This window comes from Eretmochelys imbricata, chromosome 1 (genome assembly GCF_965152235.1).
Source record: "Eretmochelys imbricata isolate rEreImb1 chromosome 1, rEreImb1.hap1, whole genome shotgun sequence".
In the NCBI taxonomy this organism is placed as follows: Eukaryota; Metazoa; Chordata; order Testudines; family Cheloniidae; genus Eretmochelys; species Eretmochelys imbricata.
This window is the reverse complement of record NC_135572.1, coordinates 1566612-1580539: the sequence shown is the minus strand read 5'-3', so window position 1 is coordinate 1580539 and position 13928 is coordinate 1566612. Positions and strand designations below refer to the sequence as shown.

Here is a 13928-nt window from a genome sequence, read left to right as displayed (position 1 = left end):
TCCTTCTGATTATTGATTAACCAGGTGTGGGTTTTTCCAGAGTTTGCAGCCCTGAGGCCCCAATAGACATTCCTGGGGCACATCCTGCTCTTCTAAAATGCATGTATCAGCAACTTCAAGACAATTCTTATCAGGAAGGACAAGGTGTCAAGATGCCCTTTCTGTGTCACCCAAACCCCCTCCCCTCCTGACTTGGTCAAACGGAGACTGCTGAATGGCCAATGTACAACATGCTGACTTGGCTGTTTTTAGCAATAAACCATCGTCGTTTCTGGGACTTTATTGGTTAGCCAAAGACTCCCGGTACAGCTGATCCCGCAGGACAGTGGGGGACGTTGTCGGTGACCTATGTTGATCCTCTGCTTGACCTCTCTTATGACCCTGTGGCTCACGGAGATGGGGAAAGAGGGAGCATAGCACGGGTGTGGGGACTGTACTGGTGGTGCTGCGCAACCCGTCTCTATGTCCACAAAGGGAAAGGGAGGTGGAGGGAAGAGAGCAAGCCCTATAGGGTCAGGGAGCAGAGAGAAAGAAACCCACCCCCTGAGGTTCTTTCAAGGAGAGGGGAAATAAGACAACCCCTGGGCAGAAGCAGAATGGAAGATAGAGGAGACAAAATGAGTAGGGCTCCTCTGCCCCCTCCTCCCTCAGCTCCTGCTTCTGCTCTGTGGCTGTGACTAGGGCTTGCAGACTCTGAGCTGAGGGTTTCTTCTGCTGCTCCAGCCGCGGAAGCCTTGCCTCTTTCCTTCACCGGCGGCTCATACTGGGGCTGGACACACAACAGAGTTGAGGCTTAACGGAAGAGATGGGGTAAGACTGTACTTTCAGGGATCCACCTATGAGCAATTAGACAGGTGGTAGCCCAGTGTAGTATACATAGACTGATTCCCCAAATCATCACATTGATAAAGCACAGTAAGGACAGTAAAGGGTATAGTGTCTCTCTCTCTGCCCAGTAAGTGATCCAAGGAAGAGGCCCCAGCACCATGCACCAACTGTACAAAGCTTAATCTGAGAGCCAGAGCACAAGGGGAAAACATTTAAGTCTCTTTATGAGTAAAGAGCTGGAGCAGCCTGCACCGGATCTGTTTGGTCCTCACCCCGTAAATCATGGGGTGTAGCACAGGGGGCACCACCTGGTACACACTGGTAAAGAGAATGTGTAAATACAGAGGCACATTGTGGCCAAACCGCTGTGTAAGAGCGAAGAAGAAAATTGGGATGTACAAAGCAAAGATGGCACAAAGATGAGAGATGCAGGTCCCAAAAGTTTTGAGCCGGGCATCCTTTGTTGGAAGGCGGAAGATGGTGCGGAGGATCTGAGCATAGGACACGGTGATAGAAAACACATCTACTCCAATCACAGAGAAAAGATCAAACACGCCATAGTACCTACTGATGTGGATGTCAGCGCAGGCCAGCTTCACCACAGCTAGATGTGCACAATAGGTGTTGGGGATGATGCTGGTTCTGCAATATGGCCACCACCTTGCCAGGAAGGGGTAGGGTAGGGTTAGTATGACGCTGCGCAGCACCACGGCCAGGCCGATCTTCACCACCAGGGGGCGTGTCAGGATGGTGGAATGTCTCAGGGGACGGCAGATGGCCACGTAGCGATCCAAAGCCATGGCCACGAGGATCCCAGACTCCATCCCTGAGAAGGAGTGAACGAAGTACATCTGGGTGAGGCAGGCACTGAAACTGATCTCCCTGGAATTGAACCAGAAGATGCTCAGCATTTTGGGCAGGGTGGATGTGGACATGGCCAGATCAGTGATGGCCAGCATGGAGAGGAAATAGAACATGGGACTGTGGAGGCTCGGCTCCCTCTTCACGATGAACAGGATGGTGAAGTTCCCCAAGATGGCTGTGGTGTACATAGCAGAGAAGGGGATGGAGATCCAGACATGGGCTGCCTCCAGGCCAGGAATGCCCAGCAGGATGAAGGTGGAGGGTTTGGTGAAGTCGGTTGTGTTGGATTCTGACATGGAGCAGGGGAGAAGGTGTCCAACTCTGAGGCATAAGGCTGTCTCCTGCTTGCACCGTATGTTCCTCTCGCTTTCTGTGTGTTCCCAGGGTCTCGGGTGACGGTCACAACATAAATGCCTGAATGGAGAGACAACGTTAATACGAGACTAGTATTAGTCTACTACGACTACTAGTGGAGGCTGTTCTCGTTAGAGAAGCAGATTAATCTCTCTGAACACACTGAAAAATTACATTTTAATTACTCAGAGAAAATAACTATGATCAATGAACATGTCAAACCAACCTGACAGCTTTCCTTGACAGGGTAAGAAGCTTTGTGGATCAGGGGAAGCAGTAGATGTGATATGTCTAGACATTAGTATGGCATTTGATACAGTCTCACATGACCTTTTCATTAAGAAACGAGGGAAATACAACCTAGGTGGAGCTACTATAAGGTGGGTGCATAACTGGTTGGAAAACCACTTGCAGGGAGCAGTTATCAGTGCTTCACAGTGATGCTGGAAGGGCATAAGAAGTGGGGTTCCACAGGGATGAGTTCCGGGTCTGGTTCTTTTGAAAGTAATCATCAACTATTTAGTTCAAGGCATGGAGAGTAAAGTTTTTAAGTTTCCAAATGACACCACGTTGGGAGGGGTTGCCAATCCTTTGGAGAATCTGATAAACATTCAAACATTCAAAATAATCTGGAAAAACTGGAGAAAAGGATGATTCGGGGTGTTGAAAACATGACCTCTGAGGGAAGACTGAAAGAGCTAGGTTTGTTTAGTCTGAAAAAGAGAAGACTGAGGAGGGACATGATAACAATTTTCAAATACCTAAAAGGTGTTACATGGAGGGAGAAAAAGTGTTCTCCTTAACTTCTGAAGAGAAGACAAGAAGCAACGGAATTAAATTGCAGCAAGTGTGGTTTAGGATGGACATTTGAAAAAGTTTCCTGACTGTCAGGGTGGTTAGGGGAACTAGGGAGGTTACGGAATGTCCATCATTGTAGATTTTTAGGAGTAGGTTAGACAAAAACTTGTCAGGGATGTTCTAGATGGTGCTGTTCCTGCCATGAGTGTAGGGGACTGGACTTGAAGACCTCTTGAGATCCCTTCCAGTTCCATGATTCTATTATATAGCTACATCTTTCTAAGGTGTGGATTTTTTTGCTGTTTCAAAAAAGGCAAAAGCAATGTTAGGTTATATTAGCAGAAGAGTAACATGCAAGTCATGGCACATGATGTTATTCTTCTACTCAGTGCTGGTTAGGTCTCAATTGGAGACATGTGTCCAGTTTTGATCACCAATGTTTAGAAAGGATGTAGAGAAACTGGAAAGGATCCATAGGCAAGTAACATATGTTATGCAAAGAATGGAATGCAAACTGTATGAGCAAGCTGAAGGAATCCGTATGTTTATATGGAAAAGAGGTGATTAATGGGGGACATGAGAGTGGTCTTCCAATTCTTGAGAGGCTGCCATCAAAAGGTGGAGTAAATTTATTCTGCCTTACCACAGAGGCGCAGGAGAAGAGGCAATGGGTTCAAATTCCAGCATAGCAAATTTAAATTAAGTTTCAGGGAAATCTTCCTAACTTTAAGAACAGGAGGCCAATGGAACAGACTCCAAGGGAAGTCATGGAAGCTCCTTCTGTGGAGGTTTTCCAAAGAGGTGGGAATAGCCATCTGTCTTAGATGACTAAGACAAAAGAAATCCTGCATCATGTCAGGAGGATATACTAGCTGTCCTTTTTGTTCCCTTATAACTCCATGGCTCTATCAATCTATGATGTAAAATCCTAGTGTTGACCAGGTCTTAGTCACACATAAGTCTTTTGGCTCAATATAGAGGTAATTGAGTGAAATTTAATAAGCTGGGGTTTTACAGGAGGTCATACTGGATGATCAAATGTTTACTTCTGACCTTAAACCCTATGGATCTATTGATAAAGAAAGTAGATCAGGCATTTATAATTAGTGTGTCTCATAACATGAACAAGGGAACATTTAATTAAATTGAAAGTCTGAACTTATTACATTGAGAAAAGATAATTGCAAACATAATTCATATTTGGCCTGAAGAACTCCTTGCTGCCAACTTCGTTGGAGAGAGGAGCATAGAAGAATGGGATTCACAAATGGATTGGCCGTTGCAGGTGGTGCTGGTGGCATAACCTATAGTCAAGGCTGTCTGACACCTTCCATTAGAGGAGCTCATTTTCAGTTGCTTATGAGTTTTCCAGTTTTTAGGTGTTTGGACTGAGATTTCCCATGCTGGGTGTCTGCTTCCAGCACAATTATTTTTTGATACCTTCAGACATAACAGTTCAGCCAACTTCTGGAATGAAGCTAGGAGAAAGTATGTGTTACCCATGTGAAAAATTCTCATTATTGTTCGAGTGAGGAGCCCTGACACCTCCAAGCTTTCCAGCAGATAAAAGTCAGGGACGAGCCCCTGTCCCTCTGCCCCATTAACAGACAGAGTCCTGAAATACAAGAGGAGGGGGTGACCGTGTCTGTGCACTAACACACAGTTGGCTCCTGACATCTGTTCTCGTTTCTTTCTCCAAGGGGAGTTTTGCCTCACTGGGGCTTGAGCACAGCACTGGTCATGGACTCAGAATTTGGCCTTGTATTGCACAGCTAATAACATCTTTCATCCTAAAGCATTCACTGTGTCACTGAAATGCACAACCTTGGGGCTGGAGGCCATTAGGCGGGATGAACAGGGGTGCACAGAAAAGAATGACATTTTGGCCAGTGATTCTTTAGCAAACTCATCACTGATGGCAAGGGCTCTTGGATTTCTCATGGTTTTGCAGAGCGGAAAGAACCACAAACTTACTCTCTATCCCACCACACCCACCTTGCACAGGGTTTGTCGATCAGGTGAGCTCTTCAGCAAGAGATGGGTACCTGTGAATTCTGAATCAGAAGCGTCTTCCAAGGAATCCCCCTCAGGTAGCCGTGTCCTACACCTCTCTCACCCCAGCATCTCAAGTAAAATCCCATGCCAAGAGCAGACACAGGGGTGTGGGTAGTTCATAATATAGCTTTGTGTAATCCCAGTGGGGTTTGCTCAGTCTCGAGAGGAGAAGGGAGCATCTGAACATAAACAGGCTGTAGACAAGCATGTCTCTGCTTATGTTTTAATTATCCAGCTTTAGGAGTAAACAGTAATTAAGGAACCTTCCCCAAGGGAGATGGGAACTCATTGGCTCCATGCTGAGTCAGAGAGGAATAGGTTGCTCTGTACAATTGTGTGTATATATTTAAAAATTATCATTGAGGAGAAGAAAACTAGGGATAATACCTAACTCTCCAGGGGGTCTGATATCCTGTACATTCTCAGGAAAGATCAATAGAGAATAGACAGAGAGATCTGGAGAAAGTTAACTAACAGGAGACACAAGCATTTACAGCAAACACATGGGCTGTCGCTAAGGATCAGAGATCAGTACTTCTCATCAATAAGTATCGTCATGGTGTGTAGCACCATTCATTGAGCGATCTTCAAAACACCTAGCAAAAGAAAGTCACTCTGAACCATCCCCATTTCACTATTCAGTAAACTGAGGCACGAGGAGAAATGATTTGTCCAAGGTCACATGGAGAATAACTGACAGAACCCAAATATCCTGACTTCCCTTCCACAAGCACGATCTCTCTCTCACTAAGGGACCACAGGAAAATGGACTCATGGTTTTGCAGGGACTGTTCATTGGGGGCAGGGTGGGAAGGAATTCCCTGCGGAACAAAACAATGAGGACTGCTTGTGGCATCTTAGAGACTAACAAATGTATTTGGCCATAAGCTTTCATGGGCTAGAACCCACTTCATCAGATCCATGGAGTGGAAAACACAGGAGCGGGTATAAATACATGAAAAGATGTGAATTGCCTTACCAAGTGTGATGTCAGTCTATCAGCACAATACATTTGACAGCAGGATACCAAGAGAGAAAAACTAACTTTTGGAGTGGTAATACGAGTGGCCCACTTCAGACAGTTGACAAGAAGGTGTGAGTAACAGTAGGGGGAAATTCATATTGGGGAAATTAGGTTTAGGTTTCGTAAAGACCCAACCACTCCCAGTCTTTCTTCAGGTCTAATCTGATGGTGTCCAGTTTGCAAATAAATTCCAGTTCTGCAGTTTCCCATTGGAATCTGTTTTTGAAGTTTTTTTGTTGAAGAATTGCCATTTTTAGGTCTGCTCTTGAGTGATCAGGGAGATTGAAGTGTTCTCCTACTGGTTTCGGAACGTTATAATTCCTTATGTCTGATTTGCATCCATTTATTCTTTTGAGTAGAGACTGTCCAGTAGGCCAATGTACATAGCAGAGGGGCATTGCTGGCACATGATGGCATATATCACATTTGTAAGGCAATGCACACCTTTTCATTTATTTATACGTGCTCCTGTATTTTCTGCTCCATGCATCTGATGAAGTGGGTTCTAGCTCATGAAAGCTTATGCCCAATAAATTTGTTAGTCTCTAAGGTGCCACAAGGACTCCTCGTTATTTTTGCTGACAAAGACTAACACGGCTACTGCTCTGAAATCAAACATTGCAGTGTTATCCACAGGTGTTCTTGCCAACTTCTCTGTACCTTTCAACACTTTGTAGATCAGCCTAGTGATCTCAAAAGTCAGCAAATGTACTTTCTGTGCAACATTGTTAACCATTGTGCTTTTCCAACTAGTGAAAACTCAATACATATATGAGTCAATGCCATGAGGAGTTGTGCCTCAGTTTCCCCCCTCCCAACAGAAGACAAGGTTTATTATCATTTCCCTCCTGTGACAGGCTTTGTGCTTGTGAACAGTTGTTAGCTGACAAGCAAAAGGCACATACGGCTTCTTGTTGATTACTCCTAGTATGTCCAAAAGCTTTCCCCCCAAATCATGCCTTCTACACCTTTTCATAGGTTTACCATCGGTACCAAATTTTTTTGTGATAAGATTTACCATTAGCAACTAACTTTGCATTATGAGATTTCACAATAAAAGCAAATCCTTTATCACAGGTAGGCATTTCCAGGTGTTTTTATTACACCACACCTTGTGCTTGGACAGTTTGTTCAATACCCATTGTGTCTTTCAGCTCCTTCCTAAACCTTAACATGTCTTCAACTACTGGTTTACCTTTCCCCTCAGTGTCTCTTTCAGAAAGAATCTCAGTCTAAAATCATCTTTGGGGTCTTGCTATGACAGGATCTGGTGAGATAAAGATGTAAGGGGACTTCCCATGTTGGCTAGCCCCCTGTGGAGCTGCTTCCCAACCACAGAGTACGGCCATGCAAAAAACCCACCCCTTCTTGACCTTGGTCACTGCCTAATGGGGAGGCGCAGTGCCGAAGCCCCTCTTTAGATTTTGAACAAATAACTCCCAAGTTTTGCAAATCATTCATAGAATCATAGAATCATAGAATATCAGGGTTGGAAGGGACCTCAGGAGGTCATCTGGTCCAACCCCCTGCTCAAAAACAGGACCAATCCCCAATTAAATCATCCCAGCCAGGGCTTTCTCAAGCCTGACCTTAAAAACTTCTAAGGAAGAAGATTCTACCACCTCCCTAGGTAACGCACTCAAGTATTTCACCACCCTCCGAGTGAAAAAGCTTTTCCTAATATCCAACCTAAACCTCGCCCACTGCAACTTGAGACCATTATTCCTTGTCCTGTCCTCTTCTACCACTGAGAATAGTCTAGAACCATCCTCTCTGGAACCACCTCTCAGGTAGTTGAAAGCAGCTATTAAATCCCCCCTCATTCTTCTCTTCTGTAGACTAAACAATCCCAGTTCCCTCAGCCTCTCCTCATATGTCATGTGTTCCAGACCCCTAATCATTTTTGTTGCCCTTCGCTGGACTCTTTCCAATTTATCCACTTCCTTCTTGTAGTGTGGGGCCCAAAACTGGACACAGGACTCTAGATGAGGCCTCACCAATATCGAATAGAGGGGGACGATCACGTCCCTCGATCTGCTGGAAATGCCCGTACTTATACAGCCCAAAATCCCATTGGCCTTCTTGGCAACAAGGGCACACTGCTGACTCATATCCAGCTTCTCGTCCACTGTCACCCCAGGTCCTTTTCCGCAGAACTGCTGCCTAGCCATTTGGTCCCTAGTCTATAGCTGTACATTGGGTTCTTCCGTCATAAGTGCAGGACCCTGCACTTATCCTTATTGAACCTCATCAGATTTCTTTTGGCGCAATCCTCCAATTTGTCCAGGTCCCTCTGTATCCTAACCCTGCCCTCCAGCGTATCTACCACTCCTCCCAGTTTAGTATCATCCGCAAATTTGCTGAGAGTGCAATCCACACCACCCTCCAGATCATTTATGAAAATATTGAACAAAACTGGCCCCAGGACCAACCCCTGGAGCACTCCACTTGACACCGGCTGCCAACTAGACATGGAGTCATTTATCACTACCCATTGAGCCCAACAATATAGCCAACTTTCTACCCACCTTATAGTGCATTCATCCAGCCTGTACTTCTTTAACTTGCTGACAAGAATACTGTGGGACACAATGTCAAAAACTTTCCTAAGTCAAGAAACAATACATCCGGTGCTTTCCCTTCATCCACAGAACCAGTAATCTCATCATAGAAGGCGATTAGATTAATCAGGCATGACCTTCCCTTGGTGAATCCATGCTGACTGTTCCTGATCACTTTCCTCTCATGCAAGTGCTTCAGGATTGATTCTTTGAGGACCTGCTCCATGATTTTTCCAGGGACTGAGGTGAGGCTGACTGGCCTGTAGTTCCCAGGATCTTCCTTCTTCCCTTTTTTAAAGATTGGCACTACATTAGCCTTTTTCCAGTCATCCGGGACTTCCCCGGTTCGCCACGAGTTTCCAAAGATAATGGCCAATGGCTCTGCAATCACAGCCGCCAGTTCCTTTAGCACTCTAAGATGCAACTCGTCCGGCCCCATGGACTTGTGCACGTCCAGCTTTTCTAAATAGTCCCTAACCACCTCTTTCTCCACAGAGGGCTGGCCACCTATTCCTCATGTTGTGATGCCTAGTGCAGCAGTCTGGGAGCTGACCTTGTTCGTGAAGACAGAGGCAAAAAAAGCATTGAGTACGTTAGCTTTTTCCACATCCTCTGTCACTAGGTTGCCTCCCTCATTCAGTAAGGGGCCCACACTTTCCTTGGCTTTCTTCTTGTTGCCAACATACCTGAAGAAACCCTTCTTGTTACTCTTAACATCTTTCGCTAGCTGCAGCTCCAGGTGTGATTTGGCCCTCCTAATTTCATTCCTACATGCCCGAGCAATATTTTTATACTCTTCCCTGGTCATATGTCCAACCTTACACTTCTTGTAAGCTTCTTTTTTATGTTTAAGATCCGCTAGGATTTCACCGTTAAGCCAAGCTGGTCGCCTGCCATATTTACTATTCTTTCGACACATCGGGATGGTTTGTCCCTGTAACCTCAACACGGATTCCTTGAAATACAGCCAGCTCTCCTGGACTCCTTTCCCCTTCATGTTAGTCCCCCATTGGATCCTACCCATCCGTTCCCTGAGGGAGTCGAAGTCTGCTTTCCTGAAGTCCAGGGTCCTGCTGCTTTCCCTTCTTCCCTGTGTCAGAATCCTGAACTCAACCAACTCATGGTTACTGCCTCCCAGATTCCCATACACTTTTGCTTCCCCTACTAATTCTTCCCGGTTTGTGAGCAGCAGGTCAAGAAAAGCTCCCCCCTAGTTGGCTCCTCTAGCACTTGCACCAGGAAATTGTCCCCTACGCTTTCCAAAAACTTCCTGGATTGTCTATGCACCGCTGTAGTGCTCTTCCAGGAGATATCAGGAAAATTAAAGTCACCCATGAGAACCAGGGCATGCGATCTAGTAGCTTCTGCGAGCTGCCGGAAGAAAGCCTCATCCACCTCATCCCACTGGTCCGGTGGTCTATAGCAGACTCCCACCACTACATCACTCCTGTTGCTCACACTTCTAAACTTAATCCAGACACACTCAGGTTTTTTTGCAGTATCGTACCAGAGCTCTGAGAGGTCATACTGCTCCCTTACATACAGTGCTACTCCCCCACCTTTTCTGCCCTGCCTGTCCTTTCTGAGCAATTTATAACCATCCATGACAGTACTCCAGTCATGTGAGTTATCCCACCAAGTCTCTGTTATTCCAATCACGTCATGATTCCTTGACAGGAGAGTCCGGGGGAGCCGAGACAAACAGGCCTCAGGGCCTTGGTGACTGGCGTGCCGGTTTCTGCTGCCAGAGGGAGGCAGTAGAATGGAAGCTGCACTGTGAGAGTGGGCCTAGAAACCCAGAGCCAGAGGCAGGGCCTGAACAGTGCTGTGACTCAAAAGCACTTGGGTCCTGTTTGTGGGCCCCAAACACGGTGGCTGGTGAGTGTCCAGCTGCACGAGCTGAGCGGGGATGGAACAGCAAACCTGGAGCTGCTACACAGATGTGGAAGGGGAGTGGGCCTGGCCAGGGAAGTGCCACTAGATATTTTTTCACCCAAATGTGACTCCTCTGCCATCTGTGTTTCCCCAAGTGCTCTTGTTCCAGAACTGATCCAGCCGGGCTTCCCTTAAGGAAAGGTTTCCTGAAAACAAAGTGCCTGTTTGGGGTCAGGGAGAGAGTTTGTGTCTCCCTTGGAAACTGCTCCCCAGAACGGTATAGACAGGGAATCCCTTTTCTAGTGGGTTTTGTCCCATCTCTCTCTCTCTCTCTCTCTCTCTCTCTCTCTTCCTGGTGCATTCAGGTCCAGATCTCTCTTCTATGATTTCTAACTCCCACACACACAGGTGTGCCTCCCTCTCTCTGTCACTTCTAAGTCCCTGGCCTTTACCAGCTAGAAGCCAGCAGCTGTGGTTGCCTATAGATCACATCTGCCCACTCCTTTAGCACACACGGATGCAACACATCTGGCCCCATGGCCTTGTGCACATCCAGCTTTTCTAAATAGTCCCAAACCACTTCTTTCTCCACAGAGGGTTGGTCACCTCCTCCCCATGCTGTGCTGCCCAGTGCAGCTATCTGGGAGCTGACCTTGTTCGTGAAGACAGAGGCAAAAAAACCATTGACTACATTACCTTTTTCCACATCCTCTGTCACTGGGTTGCCTCCCTCATTCAGTAAGGGGCCCACACTTTCCTTGACTTTCTTCTTGTTGCCAACATACCTGAAGAAACCCTTCTTGTTACTCTTAATATCTCTCGCTAGCTGGAACTCCATGTTGATTTAGCCTTCCTGATTTCACTCCTACATGCCCGAGCAATGTTTTTATACTCATCCGTGGTCATTTGTCCAATCTTCCCCTTCTTGTAAGCCTCTTTTTTGTGTTTAAGATCAGCAAGGATTTCACTGTTAAGCCAAGGAAATGTTTCTGGAATGCACAGTGACTGTTTGGGGTCAGGGAGAGAGTTTGTGTCTCCCTTGGAAAGTACTCCCTGGAACGGTAAAGACCAGGAGTCCTTGTTCTAGTGAGTTTCATCCCATCTCTCTCTCTCTTTCTCCTGGTTCATTTGTGTCCAACTCTCTCTTTCGATTTCTAACTCATCTCCACACAGACGTGCCTCCCTCTCTCTGTCACGTCTAAGTCCCTGGCCATTACCAAATAGAAGCCAGCAGCTGTGGCAGCCTAAAGTCTAGCCTATTTGCTTGCCTGTATATCTTTTCTTATAAGTTTCTTATTTTCTTATGGGCTTAATCATTTGCTTTCTTAATAATTTTACAGATTTAGATGAGAGTAGATGTCACCTGTAACACAAGGGACCTGCAGACCACATCCTGTATGTTGAGCTGAAGCAGTGAGCGTGTATGAAAAGATGTGGAGAAAAGTGCAGCCAGATCCTCCTGTGGAAGTTGTGGAGGAGTTGGAATGGAGCTGTGTTTTGGGCCAAGGTGTTCGAAGCACCGCAGGACGGCAGCGGTACTTTGAGAAAATGAGATCTACAGGCAGCTAAGCAGCGAGTTATTGGCTTTATTGAAGCCTAGTGACACATTTGCAATGGGGACTTGAAGCGTTGCTCTTACGGAGGCGGAGAACCCAGCAAACCGGAGCTTTGCCTGGGATGGAGTTTGACGAAGGAGCAGCTAGCGAGCCATACTAAGCAGTACACAGAAACAGCTTATGAATGTATAATTAGGTATTTTTTAAGGGTGCTTTTTGCTACCTGGCAACGGGCCATGCAAGGCAGACAAAACTGGCCTAAAACTGGTTAAAGTTGTTTTTTTATGTGTTATAATAACCGGGCGGCCTTGAGAAAGTGTAAGTTCCCTTGCTAGGCTGTAACAAAGGTTTTCACAGTTTTTTATGCTTTTTTTTTGCTTTTTTGCGTGTTGTTAGGCGGAAGCATAGTGGGTGGAGCGCGCACAGCATTGGGACATGAAGCCGCGGCCACAAAGGCATCAAAAATACAAGCTAATAAGGCAAATGAGGCCTATAAGGAGGCCCTGGATTAGATGTGCTGCCCACCCCTGTAAGGTGGAAAGCCAGGACCAAAGCCAGGCATCCCCTTGCTGCTGGTGGATGCCGTTTGCTAACTTCCGGAAGCGCAATAAGTTGGCCTCAACGGAAGGCCTTGCATTGGTTACATTAAAACAGCACGTGCGAGCAAAGTTTTGGCACGGGTGGCCGTGGTGCAGGAGTAAATAATCCACAGCCAGCCTGTTTTGTAGCATTCCCTGGCCTACCTCGCCCAACTCATGTGAGAGGAGTGCGAGGATTGTAGAGGTCAGGTTGATGGCTTTTGCCAGGGTACAGACAAGGTGCTTTACCGCATGATAATTGTGCACCATTAGCCCAGCAATACTAATTAAGGAAAAGGCCAGGGCTGCGGCTTCGGCCTTGGAGAATAGGGTTACATCCAATTTACAGGTGGAATTAAGGGGGATGGCATTCCTCCTGTGGCGGGCAGGCACCTGTGGGGGATTCGGAAAAATAAGGGGGGCCCTCCGACCAAGAGTGCAGGGGCCCCCAGAACTATTGGCAGGGATGTAGGAATAAGCACACCTCCCACAGGAAAGAAATCATCCAGCAGGCAATTTTATATGCCCATATGCAAAGGAGATTTTTATACTTTTATTATATATAAGGTTTTTATTGGTGAGGTTTGCCTTAACATGAGAAGCATTTACAAATTACGTACAAGAAGGAGCAAGCGTTACACTGGCAAGCTAAAAGGAATACAGAGAGGCGTCCAGTTTATATTGGGCTGGCCCCAATGCATACAAGTTTGTATATGTAAAAGTTTCATTAATTATTTTTAGTAGGTAATAGTGCTGGACCAGGGTCGGTGCTGCACAGACCCCGATGAAACAGGTTTTCATTACCGCACTTATAGTGAACAATGTGGTAGGCAAAACAATGTCGCATTTACAGCACTGTGAGCCAGCCCCAGCCAGGTGTTTATGGGTGAGGAGATGGCTGCAGCAGTGCTTATAAGGAGCGTCGCGACAAGCAGGAAAGTGAGACCATGCGGGGATAGTGGGGATTTAACTGGGAATTGGTCCTGCTTCGAGCAGGGGGTTGGACTAGATGACCTTCAGGGGTCCCTTCCAACCCTGATATTCTATGATTCTATGATTCTATGATTTTTGGGGGAGTACGTATGCCTATTTTTTTTTAGTGGTGAGGACTACAGCGGCTTGTGGTTCTTGCTGCCGTAATGTTTAACACGTTAGCCAGTACTTGCTACTTAGTCTTGCTCGGGGTGCTGGTTTAGGGACTGGGGATGTTTAAATGCAAAGATATCGTACTGGGTATTTACCGAGTGGCCTTGCAGGACGTCAATGCCTAGTATATACTTTTTGATTGCGGCTGTCAAGAGCTTGGCCCGAAACGGGGGTGAATTTTCCAGGGTGAGGGTGACAGTGACTTTATATGCTGGAGTTTTTGCTCCTTTGAGGCTTTTTACCACAGCAGCTTGGCCCTGGGCCTGCGCGGAGTGCAAAATGGTAACTT

The 13928-nt window shown here is 46.4% G+C and overlaps 1 protein-coding gene across 1 annotated transcript; it reads right to left on the bottom strand.

Moving 5' to 3' along the window:
• Positions 1–1040: 1040 nt before the first annotated feature.
• Positions 1041–1988, bottom strand: LOC144277527 (olfactory receptor 52R1-like). The gene has a single exon (XM_077838387.1). It carries the CDS (start codon positions 1986–1988, stop codon positions 1041–1043), a length of 948 nt encoding a protein of 315 aa, XP_077694513.1.
• Between the last annotated feature and the right edge of the window lie 11940 nt (positions 1989–13928).

Excerpts from the sequence above, each read along its gene's own strand:
- LOC144277527 (XM_077838387.1), bottom strand. The coding sequence starts at position 1,988 with ATGTCAGAATCCAACACAACCGACTTCACCAAACCCTCCACCTTCATC.